At 35.6% G+C, this 11,767-nt stretch overlaps 1 protein-coding gene across 7 annotated transcripts in view; it reads left to right on the top strand.

The window, feature by feature from the left end:
• LOC104782056 (BTB/POZ domain-containing protein FBL11-like) overlaps positions 1-2,712 on the top strand; it is a 6,452-nt gene extending 3,740 nt beyond the window's left edge. For 3 of the 7 annotated variants that reach the window (XM_010506871.2, XM_010506874.2, XM_010506877.1), the window contains 7 exons: positions 877-1,224; positions 1,317-1,560; positions 1,651-1,706; positions 1,850-1,930; positions 2,076-2,120; positions 2,194-2,262; positions 2,397-2,712. In XM_010506871.2, the coding sequence (XP_010505173.1) occupies positions 877-1,224; positions 1,317-1,560; positions 1,651-1,706; positions 1,850-1,930; positions 2,076-2,120; positions 2,194-2,262; positions 2,397-2,558 (1,005 nt within the window). In that variant the 3' untranslated portion in view covers positions 2,559-2,712. Of the gene's footprint in view, positions 122-261; positions 523-607; positions 754-876; positions 1,225-1,316; positions 1,561-1,650; positions 1,707-1,849; positions 1,931-2,075; positions 2,121-2,164; positions 2,263-2,396 lie in introns of all 7 variants that reach the window. The other 4 variants (XM_010506872.2, XM_010506873.2, XM_010506878.2 and 1 more) reach the window with 4 other exon arrangements.

An 11,767-nucleotide genomic window follows, 5' to 3' on the forward strand; every position in this document is an offset into this window, starting at 1 on the left:
TTAACAGTTGATATCGCTCCTATAATACCGGTTCAAGCATCGTTGTTTTACTCTGGCCGAGGTCATTGTTCGCTCTCTAATATCACAAGACTAACGCTGGAGGGTAGAAGTGATATATGTGGTTAGTCTTTTTGTTTGTTTTTGGCTACTTTCGTACACTCCCAATTGTTTGACAATCCAGATCCCAATCCAGATCCTAACTAACTTAAAGGTAGCTAACTATGTGTTCGTAGCTGATGTCTCCATTTTGCATTGCTACAGATATGGGTCTACAGAGCATCTCTAGACTATGTGATTCGTTATGTTACCTGAACATAAAAGGGTGTGCACTACTCTCAGATGCATGTATAGCATATGTTATACAGAGGTGTAAGTATTTATGCTCTCTCATAGTTTGCTATACCTCTTTTTCGGAGAATTCGATTTTGGCACTATGCGCTAGTATTTCTATGACCAATGAGCATATGGATTCAAATTCATTAGCACCCAAGCTTCAGATGTTGCACATGAGTAAATGCGAGGGTGTGTATTTTTTTTTTCCCATTTCAGTCTCTCTTTAATGTAAAAGATCATGGGCTCTTACATAATCTTAGTGTTACATTTTCAGGAATTAGTGAGACATCGCTTTTTAACTTGATAAGTCAGACACAGAAAATGAAGAGTCTTTGCTTAAGGGATACAAAAGTTTCAGACAGTGTGCTATGTGAATTCCCCGGCTCTTCCTTGGAAGCACTTGATATTTCAAATACCACGGTCAGTCATTCATTCACTAGTATGGCATATCTTACTTCCACAGGACTTAGCCACATTCAAGTGATGCTCTGATTCAGTAATCCATAATGCGTCAGCCCCTCTAACGCGTGGTGATTTTTACAGATATCTTGGATGGCTCTTGTTCGTGTAATTAGCAGAAATCCTAATCTAAAAAGCCTCAAAGCCAGGGGATGCAAAAATCTGCTTCAGTTACAGGGTGACGGGAGAGCTGACTATTCCTTTCCGTTGTTTTCTGCTCATGAGGTGTTTAAAAGTTTAAGCAAGGGAAGTGGATTGGAGGAGCTTGAGATTGGTTGGGGGTTTTCTTATTTCTCTCTTGAGTCTTTGAGACCCGCAGTTTCGTTCCTACGAGCTATAAGTGTGGGTTTGGGTGCTTCCTTAGGTGAAGATGCTTTAAAGCTTCTTTCTTCAGCTTGTCCTTTGCTAGAGTCTATCGTCCTCTATTTTCAGGTAGTTCTGATTCTTTGAATTTTGAAGAGTGTTATTGAAAGATAGTGAATCTCTGATCTTTTTCCCATTTTAACTTATTTTTGGTTTGACAGGAAATCTCTGATTCTGCCTTGGCAAGTATCCTGACATCACTGAAGCACCTGCAAGAGTTAGCTTTGTCCTATTGTTTTGGTGACATATCCATTCAAAGTTTCAAGTTCTCTATGCCGAGCCTGAGAAAATTAAGGCTTGAGAGGGTAACTCGTTGGATGACCAGTGATGATTTATTTATTCTCACACAAAGCTGTCCGAACGTGACAGAGCTTTCATTAGTAGGATGTTTACACTTAAATTCAGGTACAAACTATACTTTCCTAGGGAACCAAGTCATCTAACCTCATAATCTCTTAATTTTGTTCACCTCTTGTGTTGATATATATCTATCAGATTGCCAACCTATCATCTCAGGTGGATGGCCGGGAATGATTTCTCTTCATCTAGAGGTTTGTTTGGACCCTTTAGCTTATTAGTAATCTTTTAGTAATCCTTAAGATTGTATCTTAAGGTATCATGATGAACTAACCGGAAACTTTTAGAAGAACAGTAACTCACTTTTATAACTACGTTAACCATGTTTGGGTGGTAGGAATGTGGAAGTATAACAGATAATGGTGTCACTTCTCTCTATGGTTGCATTGCTCTCGAAGACCTTTTGCTTCGCCACAACGTGAGTTCTCTTTCATATATCCATTCTTTTTCGTACTATGTCACATCTCCCTCAGCTAGAAAAGAACTAGAAAAACTCTCTGATGTGTCAAGCATTATCAAGTATCAGCAGTTTCCATATTCCTGTTTTCTTTTTCTTTTTGAAGGGCTCTGGAATACAAAAAAGCTTCCTTCTTGATGCTACTTTGAAGGTAAATTTCGGGCACTCTCCATACCTTAACTTTTTATATGATAGGAGATTTTTTTGCTTAATTTTTATCGCAGTTTCCAATGCTTCGGCTGGTATCTCTGGACATGTGTGATGCAAAGGAAGGCGGCTTCGATGCCCCAGAGGTAAGTAATAACAGAGAACACCTAAGCAAGTTTTAATCATTAGCTAGGGAACACCATATGTAATACGACCTTCTTTGTAGCTAGATTAAGATACATTTTTGGTCATAATCGTCGATAATTTTTTGGAGTGGCAGGAGGAAGAAGGAAGTCACTTCCTAAGCATAGTGAAGATCAGTAGATGCAAGTCTGAGAGATGCGCACTGGGAAGAGTCTTGGCTCCTGTGCATAGAGAGACGCTGGTTATGCTATGGAATGGCCAAAACTACACTAAAACGCTTATCAAACAAAGACTTTGATCCCTCTCTACTACACTACACTTTATGATGTGTGTTTTAGTTGGTTTAGATTTTATTGATGTAGCTGAAAGATTTTTGTTTGGAACTCAACTACGATTTAGAATTCACTTTCGGTGTAGTTGTAGATTGAATTACATGATGCAACTTGACCATCCTGTATTAATTGTGGTTGATCTCACATCAAACGTGTTAATAATAGTGAATACTAAAAGAACAAACGAAAATTATATTCCAAAAAGTAGGTTTGTTTTTATTGATGCTCCCATTCAAGTCGATGGTGAAATTAAAATGCTGATTACAAAATCAGTAAAGAAATTGATTATTAGAGTGTTTAGTTTTTTGTAAAAACTTTTTACTTTCTAGGCTATGAGATACTCCCTCTATCTCACAAAGATTGATGTTTTGAGATATTTTTTTTGTCCCACTAAGATTGATGTTTTGTAAACTTTAAGAAGTAATCATTGTATATATTTAAAATTTTGAATTGTTATTGGTTTAAAATTAAATAATATCTTTTTAGTGAAAGGAAAAAATATATTTAAACTCATTAATCATTGTTTTCTTAAACTGTGTAAAAGATTATAAACATCAATCTTTTAGGGACAAAGGGAGTACTATATTAAAGGATCCCGGGAGTTGACTATTTATTTAGATTTTGTGCTGATTTTGTAAGATGTTTGACAATTTAGCAGTTCTTAATTAATTTGTTTTCAGCCTAGGTTTTTATTTCAAATACTCCCTCTGTCCCACAAAGATTGATGTTTTGGGATATTTTTCTACAATTTTGAATTAATTAAAGTTAATATTTTGTAAACTTCAAGAAATAATCATTGAAAATATTTAAATTTTTGAATTGTTATTGGTTTAAAATTAAATAATATCTCTTTAGTCAAACAAAAAATATACTCCCTTTGTACCACAAAGATTGATGTTTTGAGATATTTTTTTGTCCCACAAAAATTGATGTTTTATAAATTTCAAGAAGTAATCATTGAAAATATTTAAAATTTTGAATTGTTATTGGGTTAAAATTAATAATACCTCTTTATTCAAAGAAAAAAAAATAACTCAGTAATCATTGTTTTCTTAAAATGTGTAAAAGATTCTAAACATCAATCTTTTAGGGACAGATGGAGTATTTAAACTCAATAGTTATTGTTTTCTTAAAATGTGTAAAAACTTCTAAACATCAATCTTTTTGGGACTGAGTAAATATAAAACAACAAAGTAATTAACGTTGAAGTCAATTTTATATAGTTGGCCATTGGGGACAAATTAATATCTAATATGGACAGCTTTTTTATTGGGATCTTCTCGTAGTACTTACCATTTTTGTGGACATCTTTCCTTTAGTTAAGGATCCATTTTTGTGGAGTATATTATGATGGATCTGATCATAGTTATTCAAGAATAACGTAATCGACATCTGTTTATTATTGGGGTGGGGAATTATATTATTGTTATTCTTGTACGTGTATATATAACGTGCAGTGAAAGTTTTGAGTTTTTTGCCAGGTCAAAATATGATGAAATGTGCACTGTTTTAACGTATGATAAAGTCATGTAAACCGTCCATATATATAAAAATCATAAATTAATGACGCTCTCTGCTCATTTATTAGGATATATAAAGGAATAAACACTATGAATAAAAATATAATAATAATAAAATTCATTATAGGCAATGTTCAAGAAAGCGTTAGCACCATCTGGGCTGTGATCCAGTGTCTAGCGCCTAGAACGCTTAGTCGGGGTCTAGACAGTTTTTAGGCAGTTTAGACGTTTACGACATAAAACATTGTATATATATATAAAATATGTAAAAATATATGTTAGAAAAAAAAATAATAATAAATTATAAAAAAGTAAGAAAAATACATTTACTTAAGTTATATTAACAACATATAAATGTTTATAATTACGAATGCAGATATAAAATTTAATAATTTTTATTATATGTAATTAAAAATCAAAAATAAATATTAAAATAAAATTTATGTAATTTTAAGCGGTTTAAGCGGTCATCTAAGCATCTGCTGAGCGCCTAGCGCCTTGGCGGCCGCCTAGACCGCTTTTTTGAACATTGGTCATAGGTGACGCCACACATTACGTGTGCATGTGTTGTTTAAATTAAACAAAAAAAAATTTTTGTCAACTAGAGATATATTGATATAATACTAATTTTTACATTTCACCATACATACGTACTACCTCCTGCCAAAGGCTCAACCACCTTTTACATAGAACTACTCAAAGCCACCAATCTACATGACTAGGCCTATACAAAAAATTGTTCACTATATTGAACATTGATAAAAACTTAAATTCAAACAGAATCTATAATCCTTTCTGCAGCGAAGACACCATCAAGCCAAACCGGATGGCCTGCAGCAACATATGACTGAAATCTGCCTTCCATTGTGACAATTTGTGCAATCATAAAGGCTCCTCTGTTTGAAGATAAATTTTCCAAAAAGAATTTCCAGTCTTTAAAAAACCACGCGATCGAGCAACCTCCATAGATTGGTATCTAAAAGAAGGCCACACTTTGGGATTGGTAATAGCTTTTACCAAACATTCCTCTTGCATCGCAAAAATCACCTTTTCCATTCTGTGATTCCTCATACAGTCAATGGCCCATATAAGTCCTTGGAAATGAGCATCCAACTTATCTTTGACCCCAACGAAATTTGTCCTACTATGCAATAACACAACTCCTTTATGGTCTCGCAACACCCACGAGCACCCAACTAAACTGTTTCGCCGAGACCAAGATACACCCAATGTTGCATTTCACCCAGTCACTAGGTGGAACCTGCCACATATTTGTAATATGCATCCCCTGGTTTCTTTGAATTCCCTGATTCACCACTCCATCAACAACAACTTCTTCCCCGTTTTCATCTTCCCCTTTTTGAGCCTCTGTCCATTCCATCCAATCCTCTCTGCTTTTTTGAACCGTATCTGAAGGAGAGAAAGAATTGCCTTCAAAGGAAATTGAGTTCCTATTTTTCCATATCCTCTAGATTAACCAGGGAAAAAACTTTCTTAGCTCTTCAGGCCATAATGAATTCCTCTTATTTGATAACATGTAGTGCATATTTGAAAAGACTGACCCTTTATGGAGACCCAAGCTAGGAGAAGGGATACCTGATAAAACCCAGATTTGTCTAGAGAGAGAGCAAGAAAAAAGAACATGGTTAATAGTCTCTTCCTCTACTCCACAAATCTGACAAATATCCACAACATTCATCCCTTTTCCTCTCAATGTTGATGTAACCGGTAAAGCACCCGACAAAAGTTTCCAAAGAAAAACCTTGATCTTCGGATCAGTTTGTACCTTCCAAACTTGCGCTTTTAAAGCATTCGTCGAGGGTTGTTGGTTAGCCTCCATCCTGATTTGCTGGTTAGCGGATTGAGAAGCTAACCAGTACGCTGATTTAACTGAGAAGTCACCACTTTTGTTAAACTTCTAGGAGTAAAAGTCTTCGATGCCTGTTACCGGCTTAATTTTCTTAATCCTGATGATGTCACCTGGCAGGAAATGATGCTCCAATGCATCTTGGTCCCAGTCCCTGTATACCAAATCTAACAATTCCGAAAGTCTGAGATCAGGGTTAAAGAAATTGTTCCTCCTCCAAGGAGCTCTCCGACCATCAGCATCAATCCATTCATCAATCCACACCTTAATGGAATTACCATTTCCTACATTCTTTTCCAGCCCCTGAATTAGGAGATCCCGACCGTGCAAGATACTTCTCCATGCGTAAGAAGGCCTGGGACCAAAGTTTGCATTTAGAAAATCATTTTCAGGGAAGTATCTACTCTTCATGACCTGAGCAAACAAGCTATCGGGGAATTGAAGGATTCTCCATGCTTGTTTAGCCAACAAGGCTTGATTGAATGTTGAAATGTCCTTAAATCCCATACCTCATTGATCTTTAGGGAGACAAAGTTTCTTCCAACTTAGCCAATGAATCCCTTTTGTATGATCGGTGTTACTCCACCAAAAATCCGCCATCGCACTAGATAAATTGGCACAAGTAGTCTTCGGAAGCTTAAAACAAGACATCACAAAAACGGGCATAGCCATGGCAACTGATTTCAGTAGAACTTCTTTTTCTCCTTGAGAGAGAAATCGAGAATACCAACCAGTAAGATTTGCCTTCACCCTGTCTTTGATGTAACTTAGTAATTCCACTTTGGATCCACTAAAACTTTCAGGCATCCCTAGATAAGTCCCTGCTCCCCCTTCTCTGGAAATACCCATCAAAACTTTAATGTCTGTCTTCAACAATGGATTAACTTTTGAGCCAAAAGTAATCGAAGATTTATTCAGAGAATTTGATGCCTTGTAGTCTACCATCAGCTTGCCCTTTGTTAACTAGATATGTTAGTCCCTCAGTGCATAAAACAAACAGAAACGGTGAGAGAGGGTCCCCCTGTCTTAAACCTCTCTGCGGATTGATCATACCGAAAGGTTGGTCGTTAATCAGCACCGAAAAAGTGACTGTAGAAATACAACACATAATCCATTCAATCCATCGCGGATGAAAACCCAATGCATATAGCAGCGCTCTTACATAGCTTCATTCAACACGGTCATAAGATTTCAACATGTCGGTTTTAATTGCCATGAACTGAGAGGAGATGTCTTGGTGGGTTTTGAGACTATGAACAGCTTCATGTGCAATCATTATATTATCAGTAATCAAACGATCAGCAACAAAGGCAGATTGGTTACTGGATATGATGACATGCAGGATTGGTTGAAGCCATTTAACAAGGATATTCGAAATCACCTTGTACAAAACAGAACACAGACTAATGGGTCTAAGATCACTCATCTCCACCGGGTGATGAATTTTTGGCAAGAGACACAGATGAGTATAATTCCACTCCACTGGAAAAACCCCTTCCTCAAAAACCTTTGAATCTCTTTGATCACTTAGGATCCCACGATCTCCCAATACTTCTGGAAGAATAAACCAGTCATCCCGTCTGGTCCTAGAGCACTAGTAGGATCTATAGAAAAAACCGCTTCTCTTATCTCCTCTGCTGATACTTTCTCAGTTAATGATTCATTCATCTCCTCCGAGAATTTTGAAGGACACCCAGAAAACCATTGATTGAAATACTGAGGATTAGAGGATTTGAAGAGATGATTGAAATAATCCGATGCCACTTCACCTTTCGCCGCTTCTGATTTTTTCATCACCCCATTTGTATCCCTCAGCTGTTCTAATCTTTTACGCTTCCTATTGCCTTTCACAGAACTATGAAAAAATTTGGAGTTCCTGTTTCCTGATCTTAACCATTTCTTCATACTTTTCTGTGTCCAAAACTCTTCCTCGTTGTAATAAGCTCTGGCTAGTTCTTTTTTCAGGACCGAGACTGGTTGCAGATTAGGCCATCTTTCTGACTGAACTCGCTCTGAAACCACTTCACACTGATGAATTTTCTCTTTGGAGTTCATGGTGTTCTTTTTTTTCCACGAGCTTAACGCCTTTCTATAATTTCTCAATCTCTGAGCAACCAAAAAACCACTCTGGGCACTTCCTGGCTTCCAAGCTTTTCTAATCGCCTCTCTGACCTCTGCTTTCTGGAGAAATCTTTTATCAAACCGGAAATGACCTCTGAAAGATTCCTGAGAGTCTATTAAGCATAATAACACCGGTCTATGATCAGATCCTCGAAGATCCGTAAAGGCTTGATTTGAGGCTGGAAAGGCATCACTCCACGCTTTATTCCCAAAAGCTCTGTCAAGTCTACATTGAATTCAATGTTCACCTCTCCTTCCCGCCCAAGTGAACTTGTTACCACTACTAGGTAGCTCAATCATTTCACAAGCTTCTAGCATTTCCGCAAAGGGTTTGAAAAAAGAATCAGGTCTTCTGGGACCTCCGATCTTTTCTCCATTATGCAAAATAGCATTGAAGTCACCCACCGTACACCATCTCTCCTTTCTGCCCACTCTGAACCTCATCAATCTTTCCCATACTCGACTTCTCATACTAATATCCGGATCTCCATAAACACAAGAGAGGAAGAAATTTGATACTCCAAACTGCAATTGTACATCTATCAAATTTTTATCCTCAAAAAGAAAATCCATCTGTACACTACTTTTCCAAAGATGCCAAACCACCACACTTCCCCACTGGATCAACTGTGAACATCCTATCATAACCTAACAAACACTGAATATCAAACAAACTATCTCTACACTGCATCGTCTCCATCAGAAACAAGATCTCAGGAAAATGCTTTTTCCGCATCTCCTTGAGCCGAGGAATCACCAAGTCATGAGACCGTCCCAAGCCTTGGCAATTCCAACTGATGATGCTCATTAAACATTGGGCGATCCCTCATGTGGGATCACCGAAGAAGAGACAAGCTTTAAACATTTAGCAGTGCTTGATTCTTCATTTTCTGCTTTTCTTTTTTCTTTCACCACTCGAGTCAAATCTAATTGCACCATTTGCTCCTCCACTGGTAATTTAGACCATTTCCTTTTGGTTTTCTAATATGAGTAGGAGGTCGGTTTCTTGGTTTTGACTTTTTAGCAATAGAGCCGGAAGGTCCAGCTTCAGAGAAGTCCGGACTAAAACCCGTAGCTCTATCCTAAACGAGATAGATAAATAAGTAAAAGGGTTCATTAATTCCATAACAAAGGATCAGATAATTATTCTAATAATATAATTATAATAATAATATCGTGTTTGTTTTGTTGTAGTTTTAACTAAATTCCCTTTGTATTATTTTATGAGTTTGTTGTTGTAGTCTTTCATATGGATCTTTATGAGTTTGTTGTTATAGTCTTTCACAAGTATATATCTCTAACTCTAGAATGGGTATCACTGAACCAGTAGTTTTATATCAATTGTAGTCTACAAGAAGATCACTAATTTTTGCCATTGTTTGGAATGAATTAAAAGGAGTAAATTGTAATGTGTGCTTTCACGATTAAGGTTGTAAATTATCCAAAAACTTGATCAATGAGTAATGAGTTTGTGATTTTGTGTATAAAACTTGACCACAGTTGAAAAAAGGAATCAGCCAATGCCAATCTGTTCCGCACATGGCTACTATTCTGCAAATTTTGTAAAACAAATAATTAAACATTTTGGGAATTCTCTCTAAATATTAAAAAGATTTTAATTTGACTATTTTTATTATTATTATTATTAATGATTGTGGTTATGATGATGCCACACATCATTATTTATTGTATTAAATGGAATGCATGGGGAATAGCCAAACTTGAAGACCTTTGTCATGTGATGAAAATCCCTTACTTCGTGGGCTGCTTTTATCTCTTCCGTTTTTATTTCTGACCGTCCGATTTTCTCATCCAAACATGTGTAGTCACGTTCATTGCTTATCTAACACAATCCATCTATATGTATATCCTGATCGACCTACCCCCTGTGAATGCTTTTAGCCTTTTACTCAAAATTGTCTTGTAATTTATTTCTATTAAAAATTGTCTTATAGTATATATATATATATATATATATATATATATGTGGGTCTCGACTGTTAGAGTTTATCACTTTATTGTTTTTACATGAAATTCTAACTTCAAACCAAAAAGTTATAAATCGTTCCAAATAATTGCACACAAAAACAAACAAAAAAAAGTTCAAAACTATCGAATATAATATATAGATTCCCTTCAAAGTTTGAAATCTCCAAAGATATGCTTTGTCCCAGTTTAGTGCATTGTATTTGAAATCACACATTATGTCAATTTGTATATCTGTGAACTGTGATCAAAAAGTTCCCTAGGAAGTCTCCCACTCTCATATGTCCTCCTCTGTCTCTTATCATTGTATTTGACCATTGGTAAGTTGTAACGAATCAAAATATAATTTTTATTTATTTATCTTTAACTGGAAACAAAAGTTCATGGCCAAAATTTGATACAGAATTATAAAAGAAAATTAAAACCAAACCTAACTAATTTTTGGAGCCTATTTCTATTATATTGGTTTGCTAGCTAAGAAGTAAACTCTAAAATATCAATGGTTTTATCAAAGACATTTGAATTGAACTTTCATATCGGGGTCAAAGTCAAACTAATGATCAATCAGAGCAACCTTCGACAGTGCGATATCGCAAGGCTGACACCTCAAACCTATTCAAGCTGAGAATGCATGGTCGACCATCTGAGGTCTTGTTTGGACTAACAAAAGCCCTACCAAACAATCAACAATTTGTAAGCAAGCGATTCTTAATAAATGAGTAGCTAGGTGGAGCTATCAAAAAATATCATACGTAACGTTGAAGACAAAACAAGATTCTCCGAGTACATCTGGTGTCCAAGGAAGATGAACGACTGACTAGTCGACTACTTGTGATTTACATTCCCTATGAAGCCCACCATAAAGACAACTGTGTTACGATTTGGACCAAATCTGATATTCAAATCCCATTTTCGTTGTTGCTCGACCTCCTAACCAAGTAACAAATAAGAAAAAGGAAAGAAATGATTATTCATTATTAAGACACACGTACGTACGTCGTATATTACGGCTCTGACTGTTGACATTGAATCCGCATCATTTTGAGATAATGGTAACTATTGAATTGTAAAGTAGCATAACAACATTTTAGTTTAACCATATACTTTATATATTCTTTACTCTTAACAAAAACAAAAGTTAATTAAATCATCATATCTTTTCGTACCCTATCTCGTACTACTAAATTTTACTTACTGTTAAAGTGTTAATTAATGTATATTACTATATCATTGTTTATCCGTTAGATCTTTGTTTTGTTTTGTGTTAGTGTTAGCAATAAGCTCTATCACTAATATATTCATATACTGTGCTAGTATATTAATTAATTTGTGTTAGTTTCAACGAGGTTTTTCGAAATGCCCAACAATAAATCCCATGTCGTGGTGAACAACCATGATCTTTAAAAAAGAAAAAAAAAATTCCAAATGATTGTAAGTATTTTCCTTTTTTAAAAAAGATTTTAGTCTTTTCCCGTTTAATTATTCTATTAATGACACAGGCAATTACATCACACTATGAATGAATGAATAGACACACATTCAATCCGTATCCAGTACTATTAGTTTATTTAGATTAGACTATTACCTACAAAGGCTGAAGGCTATACACAACTAGAAGATCAATTGAAATAAATTATTATTTAAATTGAATTCATCTAGTTTGTAAAATTGCAACCGAACA

The sequence above is a fragment of the Camelina sativa genome, chromosome 4, assembly GCF_000633955.1.
Source record: "Camelina sativa cultivar DH55 chromosome 4, Cs, whole genome shotgun sequence".
In the NCBI taxonomy this organism is placed as follows: Eukaryota; Viridiplantae; Streptophyta; class Magnoliopsida; order Brassicales; family Brassicaceae; genus Camelina; species Camelina sativa.